The sequence below is a fragment of the Eucyclogobius newberryi genome, unplaced genomic scaffold (assembly GCF_026437365.1).
Source record: "Eucyclogobius newberryi isolate DKJ021-1_F unplaced genomic scaffold, fEucNew1.0.hap1 SCAF_6, whole genome shotgun sequence".
In the NCBI taxonomy this organism is placed as follows: domain Eukaryota; kingdom Metazoa; phylum Chordata; class Actinopteri; order Gobiiformes; family Gobiidae; genus Eucyclogobius; species Eucyclogobius newberryi.
Window position 1 is genome coordinate 11,834,193 of NW_027316278.1, and position 22,329 is coordinate 11,856,521.

At 39.2% G+C, this 22,329-nt stretch overlaps 1 protein-coding gene across 1 annotated transcript; it reads left to right on the plus strand.

Moving 5' to 3' along the window:
* The first annotated feature begins 5,163 nt into the window (after nucleotides 1-5,163).
* On the plus strand, nucleotides 5,164-22,082 carry adora2aa (adenosine A2a receptor a). The gene is made up of 3 exons (XM_072433602.1): nucleotides 5,164-5,221; nucleotides 11,096-11,716; nucleotides 20,856-22,082. Exons 2-3 carry the CDS (start codon nucleotides 11,385-11,387, stop codon nucleotides 21,823-21,825), a joined length of 1,302 nt encoding a protein of 433 aa, XP_072289703.1. The 5' UTR covers nucleotides 5,164-5,221; nucleotides 11,096-11,384; the 3' UTR covers nucleotides 21,826-22,082.
* The last annotated feature ends 247 nt before the right edge of the window (nucleotides 22,083-22,329 follow it).

Genomic DNA, 22,329 nt, shown 5'->3' on the forward strand with positions numbered 1-22,329 from the left:
CCTCACAGAAACCTTCATATTTCCCCACAGCTACGCTCTCATTGCGTTACTTCAAAATGGAGCGTGACTCTTTTCGCCGAACAACACTAAACGCGGAGGACTAACGCGCTCCCGAAGCTACACTCGCCGAGTCGATAAGGGCTTTTTGTCTTGTATATTTCTGCTGTTACACTGGTGAGGCACGAGCGCTACATGCCGGCGAACACGAGAGCACACGAGATCATCTGTACAGTTATTTAGGAAAAATAGTGCCTTTTACAGCCTTTGAGTTATTTGCTTCCTAATATATTTGATTTTTAGTATTTAGCTGTGAATATTTGGTTACAAGCGTAGACTGTGTAAACGAGTGGACAAAGTGACGCCATAATGTCGATTCATTAGCCATGCTAGGTGTCTTTTTCTTGATAAAAGCATGTCAAATCTCGACCCTGCGCTGCTAATTTGGCACATTCGTATTTGGTCATCGGAGTGCACTTTTCATGTCGACCACAGAGCCAATCAGAAGCGAGGTTGTAGAGGATACACGCCCCCTTCCCTTAGCAACGAGCCGCGTCAGCAGTCAATCAAACGTGTTGCTGGAGCGGACTGGGGGGAAAGGTGTCTGATTTATTGTTCATATCTTGATTTACTAAGACAAAAGTGAAATAAAAACACATCTCTTTGAGCTTTTTAAAACAAACATTTTGAGACCAGAATGTTGAGTCCTGACACCAGCAGTTTCAAAGCTGCAGATGTCTCAGTAGAAATTGAAACGGGGCCAGAGCTGAAGGAGACATTCGCGCTCACTTCCTGTTCGTAACGCGGCGGATAGCGGGCTAACGGGCTAGCTACGTCCACATTTATACAGTCTATGGTTAAAGCCAGAAGCCAAATGTCTGAATCTGGGTTAGGCAAAGCTAACCATCTGCCTTATAGCATGCATAGTACCACATCGGTTCCCACTACACTTATCCAGGCTTGGACTCGGCACAAAGATGACACTGGCTGTGGATGGAGTAGCCCTGCAGTTGCTTCAACAGAAATAGATTAAGTGCCTGTTGTAAGATCAGGTTGTAACTTTACGAATTTATAAAGCTGAAGTGAAACAATTGCCAAAATCTTTACTTTTATGGCCTTTGGTGGTGTGAATTTCCATATTACTTCGATAGAGGATTGAGAACGGACACATGCTCGGAGCTGCATTAGAAGAAGCACATTTTCTAACACTATATTCCCATTTGCATTTAATTTGAAAAAAAAAGAACTGGGCACATTTGTATTAATCTGACCATAATGTATTAGTGGAATTTGTTTGTTTTTTGACCCAATTTGTCAATGTTGTGAATTAGTTTCGACATGACACATACACGGTACAATCTTACAAAGGTCAGAGTAGCAAATTCACCTTTTTTTCTTCCTCCCTGAAATGTAGTATGCAAAATTCAGATTGTGCCAATGACTTTATATGTGTGTTCTTTTTAACTTGTGTTCAGTAGTTGCCCTGGCCAGCCAAACAAACCCTTTCACTTTCCTCTATAAATAGGTCTGCGATCACTTCATGGCACATTCCTCTGAAATCAATCTGCATCATTCATCCAAAAAGGGCTGTTGTTGTATGATTGCATTATATTTCTGACTATATCCTTGAGTGGTGTGCTTTTCATACCCACTTAAAAGAAATCAAGCTCAAACTACCTGCAAATAAGCCCAATCAAGCCCAAACTTTCTGCAAATAATATATATATATATATATATATATATATATATATATATATATATATATATATATATATATATATATATATATATATATATATATATATATATATATATATATATATATATATATATATATAAATTAATTAGTAACTTGGCTGACCAGGCTGGCAGCTTGTTTAAACGCCCCAGTCTTTCTTTGTGTGTGTGTGACCATTTGTGTGCCTCATTCTACCAAAATCACTGTATTTATTTGCATGATTTCAGCTCCTTTTTTGCGTTGGACATGAAGTAGCTGCTCTGAGATAAGCTGTTTTAACGATGCCACTCATTTCTTGCCTTTTTATAGTCAGAAATACTGTGATAGCTCAGTGTGAACATTATTCTGATGTTGCAAATCTTAATCTGAGACACTGAGGCACAATGTTGAGGGCGTCGTGACTAGAGCGAGACTGAATCTGGGCTAAAATTGGACCAAGTCGGGCCTAAACCTCGACTAAATCACAACGATACAGTGTGTGCAAACGGGATTTGTGTATTTGCAGGACTCTTGACTGAAAGCAAACGTGTCTACTGCAGGTACACGTCGATGTGTTGTGCACTTAGTTTAGGCTTTAGGCTAATCCTTTTCATCACCAGAAACTTTAAATCGTCTCTTTATTTTGTCTGGTAGTGAAGCAAACATGCCGTTTGATTTGAAATAGTAAGAATCTGTTACAAACACACATTTCTGACCCACTTCCTGTACGGTTGTGTCTGCAGAGTCGTGCGCTTCCTGTGCGTGGCTGTATCTCACCACACAAGCGTTACGTTGCAATAGAAAATGAGAAGACTGCTTTGTTAATGGTCAATTTTTCAATCGTCAACACTCGCAAACCGATGCTGGTTTGTCTGCTTTCTCTTACAAAACGTGGTCACTAATTTTTGTGTTTTGTCTGAATATTTATTGAGGTTTAGAATCACGTTCCCCCCACATTGCATCGAGCTCCGTTTAATATAAAACATTTGCCTTTGTTGCTACTGGTGATGTAAATTAAGTTAAGTCTAATTGCATTCCTTTGTTTTACACAGTGTTCCATTTCCTTTTGTTTACTTGAATATGATTATACTTCCACTGAAATGTAATTTGTTCCATTTTGATGTCAGATGTTTATTTGCAGCACACATTAATATGCTTTCGATGCAGAGGAATACGTCATGACTGTAACTGTGTGTGCGTTTGTTTATGTGTGTGTGTGTGTGTGTTTGTGTGTGTTTATACTAAGGGACTAAGTTGCAGTATTAGACAGACACTTGGATGATAATCAGTTGTTAAAATGCCAAATGGTCTTGATGCTTTATTTTCTTGTCATACTCTTAAAGGACCATTGGAAAAGCTGTGGCTGCTCTTTTATTGCCTCTTTCAATTTTTTTCATGTTATTTTCTTTCTCAATAAATGTCTGTTAGATGTCGAGTTGTTTAAATTTAAAGTAAAGAAGAGTAAAGAAAAATGCCCCAATTTTGGAAAAACGGCAATGTAATCCTGTGCAAGAATTCAGGTAAACATAAGCGTATAAATGCATTGAGTTATGGAGTTCTTTTCCTCATGTAGTGTGTCTTAAAGCGCAGGTCAAATGGGTTAAAACATACTGCGCAATAAAATAAGCATCAAGGGTAAAATGACCAGTGTATAAGTACTGAATAAAACAAAGCTGACTCACATCTGATTCACACTGATTATATACCACTCATTTCCTCTTTAAGTCATGTTGGAAAGTCATATACTGTAACTTGTTTTTTAACATACGCCCACGAAGTGCATATGATTAGACAGTTTCACTAGATTTTATTTTTAAACAAAACGTACTTCCTGGTTGGACATGAGCAGCAGATATGACATACAGTAAGTAGAGGTAATTCCACAACTGTTACCTGTGAACAAACCTTATAAATTACACAATAGTTATGATTCACCTTTGTTTTCTGAAATTCTGCTCCACTGCCTGTAATTTGTAACTTTTATTTAAAAAATGTTCCTTCACAAACTGCCACTTGACTGATGTACAACTGATTACACATTTTAACAACAGGGACTGTCACACCAAATAGTCATAATTACTTATTGTATATTTCTACGCAAAGCAACAAGTGTTCATTTTTTGTACTACTTCACAAACGTTGCCTGAAAAGTGTCGGGGATTTTGCCAACTAACGTCCATATAAAAAAGGCTTTAGAACGGGTTTGACATGACTTTACACAGACGTTTAACTGGAAAAGACCTTGATCAAATTAAGCACTAAAAGCTCAAAAACTCCACATTTATTGCAGCATTATTGCCTTACCCAGGGAAAGTTTCAGACACTTATAAGCCATGTTTGAATTGTTGATTTCTCCGAGTTCATTATGTTTGACCTGTCACTAATCACCAATGCTAATTATTTATTAGCATTTTCTACAGAACTCCCTAACAAAGCCATGTTTGCGTTTCAAAATGTAACAATGTACAATGTCATTTGTTTGTTTTACACAGCTAACAGTAAAGAGTTGAACTTTTATGATATCGCAGCAGTTTATGCAGATTTTAATTGGTGTTTACATTTGTTTACATTAGCGACCTAAACCAAGATGGCTGCTGGCGTACAGGTCACGTGACTGGAATCAATTACCAATCATAGTTGGTTTGGTTTGACAAACAGTAATAACCTGATACCAACATGTTTGTTTTAAACTGTCGGACTTGCCTCTACTTCCTGTATATTTCTATTTTTACTTTTTTAATGCTTCCTCTCCAAACTGCCACTTGATTCATGTTGAACAATGATAAATTATGAAGGTTATTTTGTGTTTTTATTATTTTTTTACATCAATTATTTATTTATTTTACATTGAATCTAGTAAAAATATTCATTGTATAAATAAATACGATTATTTCTTTTTAATTTGATGTAAAAAAAAAATACAAAGTAAAAAATAAATAAATTCGATGTCTAAAAAATCTGATGTAAAAAAGAAAAATCGTCGTAATAAAAACACAAAATAACCTTCATAATGAATAGTTCCCACGGGGATAATATAATAGATCCATGAGACAATCGCACCAAACAATGTCATAATTAGAAAAAGCTGTCATATCAACTTTAATAACGCAAGATACGTCCAAACCAGTCACCATGGAGACGAGCAAGTGGCGCGTGGAAATAACGTGCAGGTGGCGTGCGGTACCGTCCCTAAATCCAAACCACCTTCCTACATGACCATGACAGTTTGTGAAGGAGTTTAATTATTGATTTAGTATTTATTTGTTTTCTAGACGTCGATGGGTCTCGCCCCGCCCACTGCCCGTTACGCTCCATGTGGTTTATGACGGCGGGGCGCGCGCGAGAGGGACGTTTCACCAGAGAGAACAGAAGAGTTTGAGCTCGTGAGGGGGATTACGCCATGTTCCGGGATTTTATTTATTACGTTTGAATATTTGTCGTTTGCCCTTTTTTAAAGTAAACAGGTCGGATTCAGAGACAAAGTGCACTCTGCTGTAGCGGGAGAAGGTGAGAAAACTCCAGCAGTTCATGTTCTGTTAAGTGCTTTTATTTATAACATTTAAGCATATTATTAAATCTATTGGACTTGGATATGTTGAGGAAGTTGGTAAATGTGTCTAATCATCCAATCAGGCGTTAAATAGTGCCATAAGATTGTAAGCAGGTTTTAAAAAAGCTATTGGACTGAATATTAAATTGCCTTTCTAACTTTATTATCTGGATCTTGAAAGAAAAAAAAACTGCACTCGACATGTGAAATTGTTATTTCCAATACAACTATTTAAATACATTTTAACATACATAACATGAAGTTTAAAATATGATGACTGGAGGCTTCTAAATCGAGATGTGCCACAAATAAAGAGTATTATTGATGAAATGTTAAATCAAAATTAACATTCTGATTTAAAATTGTTGGTGTTTTTGTTATCAAAACAAACAGTCTGTATAGTCCAGATAACAATTACGATGATTTATCTATGGTTGACTCTTGAGTGCTGCTGCCTTAACCACCTGACCACGGGCAGCATTGCTCTCAGATTTTCAATATTTAGAAAATCTTCTCAACAATAAGCAAACTGTTTTACAAAGTCATGAGATGTGACAGAAGATAATCAGTTGGAAGATTGTGCTACTTATTTGACTCATGACGAAAATTAGAAAATGAATTCAAGCCGCTGACAGTTTCAATCTGTCGACCACCAGGCTATAATTGGATGTGCTACAGTCAATTTAAAAAAGCAGAACCTGTCGTGTCCTTCTTCTTTTACTAAGAAGCGTGCCATGCCATTTGTTTAAACTTCCTCCACGGGTGTGCCATGTATTATTCTGTTCTGTGGTGTAATGTTCAGGTAGAATTCTGTTGAAAAGCAACAGTGTGTTTAATCAGGATGTGGCCGCAGCATCTAACCTACAACACTACATGCTACTGCAACTGCTTCACTGCAACTCTGAAGTGCACTGACATGTTTATCTGTGATTATTCAAGTTTATTCATTCGGTTCGGTCAAAAAACTCCTCTAGGCAAATGTTAAAGTTCACATTCTTCTACAATTCTAAAGGTTCGCTGCCAAAAAGCATATCATAACTTAGCAAATGTTAAATAGTATGAATATTTTCATGCATGAGACGAACCTTTAGATCCCAACGTTAAGTCTGCGTGTCTCTGTTTTCATTCCTGACAATTGTTGAACGTGTTGCAAATATCGAAAGATCATTCAACTTTCAAAACCAGTTTGGACAGGGCTGTTGCATAGTTGTAACATTAGACTGTGAAATGACACCAATGCAAACTCCTCGGGGAAGGATGAAAAGCGCTGAACAAAGAGGAAATGTTATAAAAGCAGTAACAAAAAGGGCCCCGTGTGACCCCCTGAGGCCCGAGGGAGCACCACGACCCGGGGCAAAGAGCGCGGTGTTCCTCTTCTGAATGAGCAATAAACAGCACTTACTAGAAACATCTTTTACAGCTGATTGTGTGACACGTACGTGGGCACAGTTGTGACGCTCCTGGGATTCACAGAAGACGTTTTTTATGGTTGAGCAAATGTGTATTGTTCATTGTGGAGATAGATAGCAGGAAACTTAAGTATCTCGTGCCCACACTAGAGCTCTAGGGGAGCTCTTATGATTAGAACATGTACAGTGGATATAAGACGTCTACGCACCGCTGTTAAAATGCCAGGTTTTGTGATGTAAAAAGACCATGATAGATTATTTCAGAGATGTTTCCACTTGATGATTCAGTTGAAAACAAAAAATCAATCTATTTGTGAGGGGGAGGAAGAATAAAAAGGTTGCACAAAGGTTGCATTCGTGTTCCCACCCGCTTATGACAGGGGAAGTGGTTAAATAGGAGTCAATACACACCTACCATCATATGCACTGCCTCTGTAAAGCTGTTCTAGTAGGCTTTTCCTGACTCAGTCTCAGTTGCATCTTACGGCCAAAGCCATTGTCCGCACAGACCTTCCAAAAGCATCAGAGGGATCTCATTGTTGAAAGGCATCAGTCAGCAGAAGGGTACACCGAATTTCCAAGGCTTTCGATTTACCTTGGAACACAATGACAGACAGGACTCACCAAGTGGAGGAAATATGGAACAACAGCGACATTACCAAGAACTGGAAGTCCCTCCAAAATGGATGAAAAGACAAAAAGGGAACTGGTCAGGGAAGCTGCAAAGAGGCATACAGCAACTGTAAAAGAGCTGCAGGAGTTTCTGGCAAGTACTGGCTGTGTAGTACATGTGACGACGATCTAACGTATTCTTCGTATGTCTGGGCTTTGGGGTAAGGGGACAAGATGAACGCTTTTTCTTACAAAGAAAAACATCCAAGCCAGGCTTTTGCACAAACACATTTGAAACCTAAGTGGAACCTTTGGGCCATGGCTCCCAAAAGGTACGTTTGGTGCAAAAACAACACTGCACATGGCCAAGAGAACACCATAGCCACAGTGGAGCACGGTGGTGGCAGCATCATGCTTTGGGATGTTTTTCTTGAGTTAATCAAGTGGAGGGAATTATGAACCGTTCCAAATACCAGTCAATGTTGGCTCAAAACCTTCAGGCTTCTGTTGGAAAGCTGCAGATGAAGAGGAGCGTCAGACCTGGATCTCATTGAAAACCTGTGGAGTGATCTGAAGAGCTGTGCACAGGAGATGCCCTCGCACAGGAGATGCCCTCGCAATCTGACAGGTTTGGAGCGTTTCTGCAAAGAGCAGTGGGCAAATGTTGCCCTCTGCCCTGCTGATAGACTTCTATCCAAAAAGACTGAGTGATTTAAGAAATTAGAATAAAAAGGTGCTTCAGCAAAGTTTAAGGGTGTTATTTGACTTTTTATTTTTACTCCCCCCGCCCCAAAGGATAATTTTTGTTTTCAACTGAATCATAGGTCATAGGTTATAGGTCACATTAAAGGTGGAAACATTTCTGAAACAATTTATCTTGGTCCTATTTTTACATCACAAAACCTGGCATTTTAACAGGTGTGTAGGCTTAAAAAAGAAAATGAATGATCAATGTGTGATAATGACTGTAATGTCTGCCTGAATAAATAAATACAATCAACTCCCAATATTCACAAGAACCAATGTTTTAATAGTTTATTTATTTAATTTATTTCAGGGCTACAACAAGTTAATCAATTAATTGCAAATAACTGATTAAAGTCTATATGACAGATTCTCCTGTTTTTTCTAATTATGACTTAGTTTAGTAGGATTAAACCTGTGGTAAATATTCATCATAGTTTTACTTCCGTTAAGTTGCAGTTTGTGAAGAAATTTTGAAAAAGCCTCTGTGATGTCATCAATAAGAGACAATTTACACTTGACTGACACACTTTTCTGACAGTTCAAACAATCGAAGGTTTAAACTGTCAAAATAAAGGTGTTATATGGTGTTATTGTTTGTCAAATCTTAACTATTGTGCAATTTATTTGGTTTTTGGCTCTTGTTTTCAGTCTGGTTGCTAAGATGCTAAGTAACATTATAAACTTTACAAAAATTGTCAAATTGGGGACATATAGGCAAAATGTTAAGTAAAATGTGAAATATAATTGTGTTTTAGTAAATTTTTTTGAAATATGTTGTCTAGCCTGACAAATAAACTTTAAGTAGTCAAATAATAATTAACTGGACTATGCACAACTCCAAAACAGCTTTATCTGGGTAAATATTATTAAATAAATACATTCACAGGCTTTTTATGTTCTAAACAACTAATCGATTAGTTTAGTTTAGTCTTTATTTGAAGGGACAATGTACAGAGACTTTAAGCTCGTAAAAACAAATATGCTCTGCACCAGATTGTAGCTAAATAGCCATTTTAATCCATCTGCAGTCCCTGATATAATTAATCGAAAAGAATAATCGCTAATCAGTTATCAAAAATAATTGTTTGTTGCAGCTCTAAATTATGTATTGTTTATTTGATTCAACTGTTGAGCAAAGTCATAAGAAATATAAAAAGACTTTCCCACAGTATTGCAGGATACTTTTCATGTTTTTACATTGAGGGAACCTCTTTGGGGATGTTACTTTCTCTCATTCTAGTTTATAACATGGATTTATGTTCCAGTTGGACCTCAGAATAAACATCATTCATTTTCTGATGGCAACTTTAAGAGAGGAAGGAACTATGTTTGTTTACAAAGGCTTGTCTGGAAATGATGCTTTCAAAATGTTATCTAATCTAGACTTTCTTAATCGCGTTGTTCATTTTAAGAGATCAAAAGTGACCTTGAAGAGCACGAAGCAGCTTAGACATTTCCCTAAAACATGGTGAACATCATTATATTTAAGATGTTTAAGTTCTATGTATATTGTCCCTGCATTTTTGATGCTATGTCGCTTATTGATGACATCACAGAAGGATTCAGCTCTACTTCCTCTATTTTTTTACTTTTATTTTTGTTCTCTTCACAAACTGCAGAGGGACAAATGCCAGGTTAAGTGTGAACAGAGCCGACCTGGCAATGTTCTGGGACTGAAGCGTGTGTGTGAACGGGGGCCAGAGCTGACTGTATACTCAGATTTATGTGTGAATGGGGTCAATGCAACCCTCCCAACTCTAAACACACTCAAAAGACACGTCACGTCAGCCTAAACCAGAATTAAACAAGCACAAAATAATGTCAGCAATGTTGTCTGGAGTCCTGATGACAAAAACAATCCAAAGAAAATAGAAGCTTTGGCCCATGTGTGAAGTAAAAAACAACAATAGACAGGTAACATGCCGCTGAATGTTGAGTAGCGTCTCTTCTGCAGGTGCTTCCTCTTGGTCCGCAGGGGGATTTTCACAGGCCGAGCACTGGGGGCCGCGTTACGTGAACAACTCCGACCACAGTCTGCTCCCTCTGCTCCACACCGGGTCAACAAGGGCTGTTTATGGAAGCTGTAAGCAACCAGCAGTCCCACCAAACCACAGCGGGACGAGCCCCAAACATCAGTGTCTGTTTGAGAGCTTGAACTTTAGCAGTCCTGATACGAGACAGTTATTTATTGAACAGTTACTGCACCGCAAATCTACTCTTTGCTTCAGTGAAATACAAAATATAAGGTTATTAAAAACAGGCACGCGGCTCTTATGAGCGCACGGAGCTGTCAGAAACATGTCTGTGTTCTGGAGAGTGTCATTGGCCCTCGTAGGATTCAGTTCTGTCTCGCAGGAGAAGTTTCTCTGTGTGTTATTGCCAGTGGACGTCTTTGTCAATGGAGCGCTCTGATTGATCACGAGTTTCATTCTGGACAGAACGAACGGTGGAAAATAGATTAAATGGAAAACTCAACCTTTTTCCCTCTTCTAAGATGTTTCCTCTCGGTTTATGTGTATTTCAAGCTCATCTAAATCAAATCGAGTCTCAACTGAATCTTGACGGACGTGTCGTTGGCATTTAGAAGCAATAGACATCTGGTTTAATTGATGTTAAAAGCAGAGTACAGTAGAATAACAGAGCTAACTTCACTATTCAGGGCACCAAGAACCAATCACAGTTCACCTACAGTGGCCTACAGCAGCAAAGATGCCACAAAGTCATGCAAAGTGATGCAACACAGAAACCGTATTGCCTGGCCTCATATTCCCCCCTGGCCACCTATTGGAGACCCTGGATATAGGCTTTGTAGCTTGGTTCGTGAGGAAAAATGATCTGTCTCCTAAATACTCTCCAGGCATTGGACATGTATCTGCCTTTTGCCATTATTCAGTCCAAGTCTAAGTATAAAAGATTTACATTTTTTCTCCTTGCATGGCTCAGTTTGTGTGGCAGACAAGAGCACTGATGTTACAAGCTGTACAAATGAAATGTTTTTGATAACATGTTATCAGGAGTATTATTAATTAGATGTATATTTCTATCTGCCCCTCTTATCCGTAGTGACATCTGTACTTGCTGTCGCTCCGTTGTTGGCATCATCTCAGCTCCCCCCAGAGGCTCATGGGAAGAACGTCTCCGCGAAGGGGCCGGACCTTGGAGCCAGCAGAGCGGAGGGACACTTTTTATTTTACAACCGCAGTGCACACAACAGTTTATCTCCACATAGTGTTTCGTCTGAGCAAATAGCCGTGGTTAATGCGCTTTGTTTCGAGACGCTGTGGAGTTGTGTGCGCGCAGCTATGGTCCTTCTGCTGGTCCCTTCTACTTGGACCTTTCCGCCGGCACTACCATGTTTGACGCTCCCTCTGTCTTCTACATCGTCCTGGAGCTTCTAATCGCCGTCTTCTCCGTTCTGGGCAATGTGCTGGTTTGCTGGGCCGTGGCCCTCAACTCCAACCTGCAGACCATCACCAACTTCTTCGTGGTGTCGCTGGCGGTGGCGGACATTGCCGTGGGGGTCCTGGCCATCCCCTTCGCCATAGTGATCAGCACGGGTTTCTGCTCCAACTTCTACGGCTGCCTGTTCATCGCCTGCTTCGTGCTGGTGCTGACGCAGAGCTCCATCTTCAGCCTGCTGGCCATCGCCATCGACCGCTACATCGCCATCAAGCTGCCACTCAGGTTAGTGCGCCCTGTTGATTGGTGAGGGGTATAAAAGGGGTATAAAAGGGGTATAAAAGGGGTAAAGGTCGGTAGGAGGTAGAGTAGCTGAGACCGGTGCTCAATAAGGCACAGATTCTGGGATTTTCAAAGAATCGACGCAAAATGACAAAGCAAATAATAATTTATTCTGACAAAATCATGTTTTTGTCAGTTGTAAATTTACTCAAAGTGGGAAGAGAGACTTTTTTACTCAAGTAAGAGACTGTTACTCAAGGGGGGGGAATATGGTGTCTGAAAAGTACAATCTCTTCAAATGGGTTGTGGTTATATGTAACTTAGTAAATAAGAGTACTTCCCTCTACCACATCCAGTTCCAGCTCTTGTGAATGTGAAATTCCATACAAAAAACTATAAAAAAATATGATTTATTATAAGATAATCAGGCCTTTTTGTATATGTAATTTATCTAATGTCCATGTTCTACCAAACTACTGTGAAACAAATGGATAAAAACATGTTTTAGGTAAATAAATTAGTATTTCATATTTATCCAATCCAACTTTATTTGTTTAGCACATTTCATAAACAAGGTGGTTTCCAAAGTACTGAAGTGCATGAGTAATAGCTATAGGAAGTAAACACAGTAAAGATGTATGACAGTATCCAGAGTCCCTGCATCATGAGGACCGACCACAAATCTACTATTAAATGCCAATTCAAACACTTTAATCCATCATTTTTATGGCCCTGTTTTTACATTATTTTCTATTAGAATTTGGCTGCTCTTCCTCTCACAAGATGGCCGCCACGATCGCCACGTAAACAGAATTATTTATACCTTATTTTTATTACCAAACTTCACACTTTCAAACACTTCACTTCACAAGTTTCAAAATGCCACAAAAATAACAGTACTTTATGTTAGTATTGTCATGATTATGTTCGAGCACGAGTGATTCATGCTTGTTTCAGTCATCTTACTTCTCCTGCAAATCCCTGTTTCCACCGACACCCCCCCAGACACGCCCACTTCTCTGTGCTTACTTCATTCTCCACTTTTATTTTCTTAATCGGTGATACACACTCCGCAGACGAGGACGTTCACGGTGACGGATCGTAAAAGGGGGCAAGGTTTAGGTATTAGTCAGATGTGAAATTACTAAAATGACTCAATTTTGACAGTCATTTCACACAAATCATTAAAATCAGAAGGCAGAAATGTGGTTTTACACTTTTTACGCTGCCTTTTTTATGAATCAGTCTGGTCAAATCACTGACATAGCGCAACAGAAGTCATCATAATTAAGACTACAAACGGCATAAAATAATAACACTTTACATGGCATGTGGAAAAATGTGTTCCCATTATGAATCTTACTTGCTTTCATATTCAGCATTACAAATATAAGTTGAAATGTGAAAGAAAGTCCCTAGAAAATAAGACGACGAGTGACAGAATCGTTCCGTCTTTTCATAATTTCATATAACGCGCATTCTTCTTATCTGACTGTCTACCAGACTCATTTAATTCTATTTTCCTTCCCACAATAGCAGCTCCAAATTTTAGTCCCGTGTCAAGGTTGCGCCAAATCCAATCCCCCTAATGCACACGTCATCAGTCACTGTCCAGTTTAAGAAGCATTTAGCCGAGCACAAATAAACCCCGATTAAACGAACAGGATTGAAATGCGGCTAAACAATGTCTCATCATTAAGAAAAATCAAAAAAAATACTTTAAACTCCAAATAAACACAACACAACAAATTCCCATTCATTTATCTTCCTGTTCCTGTTTCAGCCCCAAAAGGACAATCTTGGAATCCGCAATTATTGTTCATGTTTACAGAGATTTTCTATTTTACAAATGTGTGTTATTCATTTCCCCTTCAAGACCATTTATCATGATCAGATCTTTTATCTACTATGTTTAGAAAGTCCAGGTTTGTGTAATGTGCAATGCTGTAATGTGTTCAATTTCTCAATACTGTGTTTTCCTTATTAGTCTGTGTCAAGAAAGTCTCACCGTTCATGCGCATAATTCATCTCACTGACATGTGGTCAAGACAGAATTGGCTCGGGTCAAATATGTCCCAGAAGGCCTCCCCCACAGGACAGTGTCTCTGGGGCGTTTTAAATGGAGAAGTCCTGATAGCTTTTGCAGACAGCGTATCCTCAACTTAACCCCATTTACTTCAGAACTGTGCTAAATGTTAATGTTAGAATGTGTTTTGTACCATATTCAGTTACATCAGAGTACTAATAGCAATAATAATAATACACTTTATATATGGCACTTTTTAAAACTACAGTTACACAAAGAACACAATGAAAATAAAAAGATACAAAGCACAATTATAAAAGGTTTTTCGTAGTAAAGTTCTATCATGAGCTCACACAGAAAAGGCTTGATCTCTTATGGATGTGTGTTAGAGGTCACTCATATAGCTTGTCCATTTTGGCATTTAAAAGTTAAAATTCAGATTTTAAAATCAATACGAAACTTAGTAGCACGAGTCCAGAATATAATGCGTTGCAATAGTCCAAATGTGAATAAATACAAGCATACAATACTTTCTCAAGGTAAGCATGAGTTCAATCTTTAATTTTAATATGTTTTTTGTAGGTTGAGAGCTCTATCTACCGGGGTCGCTCGCGGGTGACTGGAGCCTATCCCAGTGACTTCGGGCCTTAGGCGGGGTACACCCTGGACAGTGGCCAAGTTGTCGCAGGGCCAACACAGAGACATAGACATAACAGATTCACATCACTCTCACATTCATTCACTAGGGCCAATTTAGAGTCACCAATTTTGCCTAACACATGCATGTCTTTGGACGGTGGGAGGAAGCCGGAGAGAACCCACGGTAACACGGGGAGAACATGCAGACTCCACCCAGAGAGATCATGTGATGTTGGTCTGGTCCAGGAATCGAACCCATGATCTCCTTCTTGGGAGGCAAGAGCACTAACCGCCTTTGCCACCGTGCACCCAAGGTTGAGAGCTGTTCCACGTATACCAACCAGGATTCAAGGCGTTTGAGTCGGGTGGTATAATATACTTGATCAAACGTTGCACTTCTAAAAGAACACAGTCTAAAAGAACTTAATGTTTATAGGTTTTACCTCTGTCTGTTCAAAGCAGAAGATCATCATCTCTCAAACTTATTATTAAGAATGATAAACGTTTGGAGGCAATGGCTTTTCTAAAATGTATAATAAATAACATAACAAAATTATCTAAAATAGAATTATCTGAATTCTGATTTTTGTAAGAAGGGGCAGAATGATGCCATTCTTAAAACAATCTGGAAAATGTCCCACAGAATGGAAAATACTCAAAATATGCAAAAGTATCGGGAGACTAGATGAAACAGCTCTTTGGGAGCTGTGTTAGGAAACAGGAGGGTTACGATCTCCTGCAGCGAGGAGAAGGACTGGTTAAAGTGCCCCAGATAAGCAGATAGAGGATTTATAAGCACAGGTTATAAATCAGAACATGCTTTATTTTGAGACCTAATGTTTTCTACTTTCTCAACAAAATGAGAGTGAAACTGCTCGAGTTAATAATTAGATCAGAGAAATAATCATATCTGGCAGATTTATCTACCAGCTAATACGTTAGCATGTGATCTCTAAGTGCAGTGTGTGTAACCTCAGTTCTAATGGTTCTGAACTCCTGTGTAACTATTCCACCAGGGCCTTTCTATGTGTGCGTGTGGATTGTAAAAGGTGCCACTTGGGCCAGAGTGGAAACTCACTCCAGTATAAAAGTATTTAACACACCAACAGGATCATGGGACTGTAAAGTCACAATGACTGTATCACAGAATGTAAGAGTATTTAATGTACCTGCATTTAATGAGTGAGAGGAGGATTTACCACAGACTCAGAGGACAAAACTCTGCTCTGGACACACACAGGGACATCATATACTGCTGGATGCTGCTGGAATAATACCAGTGACCTAAATTAAGTCCAGTGTGTGAATTAAGTCATTTTCATGTGTTAGTTCACTAACACATTAAGGTCATTTTAAAATAATTGAATAGGTCTAAAAGTTAGTAGAAGCACACAAGTATATTCAAATCCTCATGTAGGATTATGTTTTCAAATGTCACAGTCAGTGACAGAGGATAATTACTCAGCAAATTCTGTGATGAAATTAGAAGATCTGGGAATTCTGTAAATGAAGATAAAAGCACAGGGACTTGATTATTGAGAGCAAAACAAAGAATTTCAATTGGTTTGTAATAATCAGCGAATGCTTCAAACGTGTCGCTGTTATCACTTTATTTCAACATGTTTCTGTGGCCATAATATTTCTATCATGAGATCATTAATGATGAATGTCTTATTCTTGTCTTATTATTAGATTAAGGAGGCCTATTACAGGGGCAGATACAGTGTTAAAACACAACACAAAAATAAATATATGTTTGTTCCACCATTTATGATGCATTTACAGTATTTATCACCTGAGAGAGAAGGAGAAGTCGCACATGTACTTGGAAGAGCAAAGAGGAGTGAAAAAAGGCATTTGGCTGCCAATAAGATAATAAAGTAGGGAAAGTAATTTGCTCAGAACTCAAGCTCTCCTGTGGTGCTGTGAAGGTGTGACGCAGCCGTCAGTCATGGGCACTGCACTTGTTTCAAAAGAGTGTAAACAGTGGCGTATGTTTTCTCCGGGTGCTCCGGTTTCCTCTACCACTAAAAACATGTACAATAGGCTCCTCCCCTCTGGGACCAGGACTCTCCAGAAAAAGAGATGCTGCATCTCAGTGGGACTTGGTTAAATAAAGGTCAATAAAAATAAACAATTTAATCTCTCACACCAACTGACTTTTCCTGTTTCATCTGGATTTCAAACTCAATTTCCACTAAGGAAAAGGCTAGACACCAATTTTGCAACAATAAAAATCACATTTGTCTTAAACTATTCAGGAGAAGACGGGTGGCACGGTGGCAGAGTGGTTAGAGCGTTAGAGCAGTAGAAATGAATACTCAGAAGTCCACACATTCATGAGATTGTTTCCTTATCTATCTTATCCCAATAAGTTTTTGCATTATCTCGATATCGATATTAAAGTTCAAGTGTTGCACATGAATGAACCATTAAATTAAGCACAAGTTCAGAAATATGTTTTATCTCTTTGTTTGGGAAATTCCACCAGACGTTTGTTTCTTTTTGAGCTTCTTTTTAATAGTTTTAACTTTTGAGGATAAATTCAATATTCTGTTTTACTCTCCAAAGGAAAAAACTCAATCTGGTGTAGTATTAGACATCTTCTCTGTGAGCACAATGTAAAGTTTAGAATGGGGTATTATTTCAGTCGTAAAGGCGTGGATGTTGTCAGTAAATTCACTTCAAGCCAAAAAATAAGGATTATAATTTCCGTAATAATGGATTTCCTGCACATAAAAATGGTGTTATTGTGGCTATTGTGTGATACAACTCTAACAGTTCTTACCTGTCTGTTCCATGCTTGAGTCTAAAGCCAAACTTAAGTCAGCAGAAATCTTTCCATTTTCCTCTGAATAGCTCTTTCTAACACTTTAGACCGTGTAGTGGCTAGACTTATGGGCCGACAATAGTCTTTTCCTGCTTTATCTTTAACAACTGGAGCTAAGATCACAGACATTTAGGATTCAGGTAAACATCCATGAATCAAAAAGCCTGTGAAACAAATGGCGAAGAAGTAATTGAGTTTTCCACTTGGATATTTTAAATGCTCATCAGATATCCTGCTCCACATGACTTGTTATCCAGTCACAATCTTCTAGACCTCATGTGGAGATTCAATCACATCTTCACTGTCAATATCACCCACTACAAAGGAATTGCTTTGTTGAAAATGTCATGTTTCTGCTGCGTGATCTGCTCTGCTCCACAAAATGAGTTGGTAGGACTTTAAATCACAGATCTCTTCAACATAATCATTCAAGCCTGGTTTTGTTTTTAATGTTTTGGTCTTATACGGATGAAAACAGTCCACAATATTAATATACAGTGAACATAACTCTGCTCTGTGTTGCATATTTTGACAGATAGTATCATGTCAATTTATAGCATCTTATAGCTAATCCTGAAGGTCTCAGTGGAGTTAAGAGCAGCACTTACAGATCTAACCTCACCAGAGAAGACTATTCTTCTCTGAGCAGACGTGATGATGCTTTGCAAAGAATTGATCTGCATTCAAATGTCCCACAGTGAAGACGCTGCTCGGTTTGTTGTTGAATTGTCTCTATATAGGCCATGATATTCACCTTATTCAACCACTTTTGCCTCTTTTTGCCACAGCTCAGCGCTTACGTCATAAGTCGAGCGGGAACTCCACCTCCTTAAGTGGAGAAAGAGGGAAACGTCTCGCCGCCATAAAGTAGATTAGTTTGTGTGAAATGTCCAATGTTCATGTGATCAACAAGTCAACAATGCACCGATTCCCTGGGCCTGAAAACACCTTTTAACTGTAGAACCTATTTTCTCTGGCCCTATGTTAACTAATACAACCGGAAAGGGGGGACTTAATTAAAGGTGACACCAGCAGCAACTTCCGGTTATTTTAGAACCCTATATGTATCACTCAACTAAGTCCAGGGATGTGGGCGGGGATAGGGGGTAGCCTCAGGACAAGTCAGGATTACTCAAAACATGCACAAATCAATCAACTTTGGGTAACATAATAATGAGGTAATTCAGTTAAAAGCTCAATTCAGTTGTCTTTTGCTTAATATGTTCAGTTTCAGCCACATTTGGATTATAAAATATTACCGGTAATTCAAGTATACCATAAAATACACCTTAAAAATCTGTTCATGTGTCACGCTGGGTTTGTCTTGTCGTGTCGTTATCACAATCACCTACAAAACAAACCTCCTACTTGGTTCTCTTTTCATTGTTTTTTCGCATCAGACCGTAGGGGGCTGTTTATGGACTTTAACCCTTTGCACTTTAACTTCCCAAGAATGCGATTCAGTGAGTTAAACGTCTCAGCTGCTCTCCCACACTGCAGCACGGCCAGGCCCAAAATAGACCTCACAAATGCTGTTGGGATTCATCACATTCTTACGCTTTTGTATCAAGTGTGAAATTAACCGTATCAATATATTTGGAATCTATCCGGGACTGTCAATGTTTAAGGGTTATTCATGATTACTGAGATCATGACTAAGCAACAGTGAAATCAAACTTTCTGGATGGAAAAATAAAGTTCATGTGACAAAAGCAGCCAAATAAAAAGTACTTTATTTTGCTTCTAAAAATGTTGTTATGTTTTAGTATTTAGGATTATATATGTGAATGATCATGATTGTCTTAAAATTCCTTCCCTTTGACTGCATATAGTGAGTGCTTTCTCATTTTAACTTTATTTAGTTAAGCACTCGTCATGATAATAGGAAAAGGAAAGAAAATCACTGTTTGGGGATGAGTTGAACTGTTCCTCTTGATATTTCAATCCGTATATTGATTAATTAGTCGATATAGTAGTAATTGTCACAGGCCTTTCCAAACAACAAGTACCAAAAGTTGAGATCCTCCAAGTCAATCCATGGGTTTCAGAATGATTTGAACCAATTGCCTCTGCGATAGAGCTCCCCCTGCAGCTCGCTTGTGAAAATACACTGTCAGAGAACAGACACAAAACAGTTTGTTTAAAAAAAAAATTGAAATAAGGACTTATAATCACATTCAAAATAAAATTCATGTTACCAGGACACTTCAAACCCCCCAAAAAATGCATATATAACCATCATAAGGACTTACAAAGATGTTTAATAAGTTTCTTGGTTCTCTTTTAAAATCTAGATATTACAGAGTTTGAATGGGGAAAGTCCTCAAAACGTTGCTATAGACAGGAAGATGAAGTCTATGAATAGTTATATGTTTGCCATTACATTATAGATTTAATGTCTTAGCAAAGATATGTCTGAGTGATTCTTGTAGCATGTTTTAAGTGTATGAGATGTATAAATAAATGTATACAACAATTTTTTTAGGAGCCAAATCACATTTTCAATTTTGCCATGATTCATGTGCCAATTGCAGTTTGTCAAATCCTCCTGTCACTCAGAACATTGTCGAGGCTGAACAAATGCAGGTGCAGATGGGAACGAGGAAATTAGCGAATCACAAAAGGCAGATTTTTACCAAACTCCCATATCGTCGTCACAGGAATGAGATCACACAATGTCGCTCTAATCTAGCCTGTACATATTCAATTGTAGACTGCATTTTGGGACAGTTGGCTGCCTCTTCCACGCAGTATGTGACTCAAAGCATGTGTCCCCTGAGCTGCTCAAACTCAAAATGATTTCACATCCTTCAGACTGATGGATTGTGAATATTTTTAACACAGACTTTAAAGTGCAGTCCAAACAATTGACTGGCTCTAGTCCATCCGGATTTCCTCCAGAACATCCTCATTGCATTTGTGTATCCTGGTTGTTTTAGGACGTGTATTAAAAAAACCAGAAGGATTGCAACCAACGGATTTGGATTCAATTACAAAAATACACTCAGAAGTTACATGTCTTCTGGCTTTTACATTAAATATGGAGTGGGATAAAGCACACACACACACACACACACTCACGCACACACACACTCACACATACACACACACACGCACACACACGCACACACACACTCACGCACACACACACTCACACACACTCACACATACACACACACACACACACTCACACACGCACACATACGCACGCACACACACGCATGCACGCGCACACACGCACACACGCACACACACACACACTCACACATACACACGCACACACACACACACACATTTCTGAGCCTAGATCTTAATATTAGTTTATAATATTCCTCTCAGGAGCTTAAAGGTGCATTATGTAACTTTTCTAGTGGAGGGTACGCAACTTTCCCGATGAGATGTTATTGCTTTTGCCCAGAAGGTTGGTGATAAACGTATCTGGAAATCAAATGCATCTCCATGGAGACAAGCAGTTAGCAGAACCTCCCCAAGAGAAGTTACATAGTGCACCTTTAATTGGTAATGAAATCCATGTACTGTGTTTGGAGAGTTCACACAAGTGTCTCTCAGACTATCACAATAATGTCGTGTATCACGTCCACGTGTGCAGATGTGTTCTATACTGAGTCTTGTTGTGTATTTTCCAGGTACAACAGTTTGGTGACGGGACAGCGTGCCCGGGGCATCATCGCCATCTGCTGGCTACTCTCTATAATCATCGGCCTGACTCCCATGATGGGCTGGCACCAGCCTGAGAAGAGCAGCCCTCCTCTGCCCACAGCGTTGCCCTGTCCTGACGGATACATGAACTGCCTCTTTGAGTCTGTCGTCGATATGAGCTACATGGTCTACTTCAACTTCTTCGGCTGCGTTTTGGTGCCACTACTGCTCATGTTGGGCATTTACCTGTGCATCTTCATGGCAGCGCGTCACCAGCTTAAACTGATCGAGCTCAAGGTGCTTCACGGCGAGAAATCACGCTCTACTCTGCAAAAGGAAGTCCAAGCGGCCAAATCTCTTGCAATAATCGTGGGACTATTTGCAGTTTGTTGGCTTCCTTTACACATCATCAACTGTTTTACTTTATTTTGTCGCAATTGCGAGCACCCGCCCCTTTGGCTCCTAAACTTTGCCATCCTCCTGACCCACGGCAACTCTGTAGTCAACCCGTTTATCTACGCCTACCGCATTCGTGAGTTCAGGCTGACGTTTCACAAAATCATTCACCGCCATATCCTCGGTAAAAAGGAGCAGATGGAGAGCAGGGGGAACCATCGCATGTCCATCCATCACAGCATCAGTGACTCCGTACGACTCAAGACAAACGGACTGAGCTTGGAGGTATTTACAGAACCCAGTAGTAATGGGAATAACTGTGAGTGCTCGTATCAGTGTCATGGTCAGATGTCACCACTAGGGGGAGGTCTGGTTTCGGTGGCACACTCGCCTTTGTCCATCATCATCTCCTCTCACTGCCCCAAAGCGAACATATGTCCCATAAAAAGCGCGAGTCGATTGGCAGAGGACAAGCAAGTGACGTTTACCCATGATGCATCGCTGCTGGAGTCAGTAGAAAGGCAAGACTGTTTGACTGAGCTGGAGACTGGATCATCGTGAGATTTTGAGATTTGTGCTAAATTAAAGTAGTGTGTAGCCGGACGGACATCAAGACAATGTGTTGAATCAAGACCAAGCGTGTGGTTGTTCTCTCTGTGATTTCATGGATGAAAGTGGTTTCTGTTTGCATGGTGTCGTGTCCGTCTTATGGCAAAACCGCTTTTACATTGTTTCCTGCGGGAAATGATCCATTTGTGATCTTAAAGGAAGTGTACAACAGGACTGGAGGAGGTCATAACCTTTCCATGTTATTGTTGGGATCTAAAGGTGACTGTTGTTTGTATGGTTTTGCTGAAGCAGAATTCAAATAAAGAATCAGTTGGACTTGTTTATTAGACCACCTTGACAAATATGGTTTGAATTATATTGTTATCAAAAATTTACAAAAAATGTGATGTGATTTGTATTTTTTTCAGGGATGAATAAATTAGAAAAATGTTTGTGTTGACCTCAGTCGATCAGTTCAGTTCCATCACAGAAGAAAATTATCAAATGGACAACAGT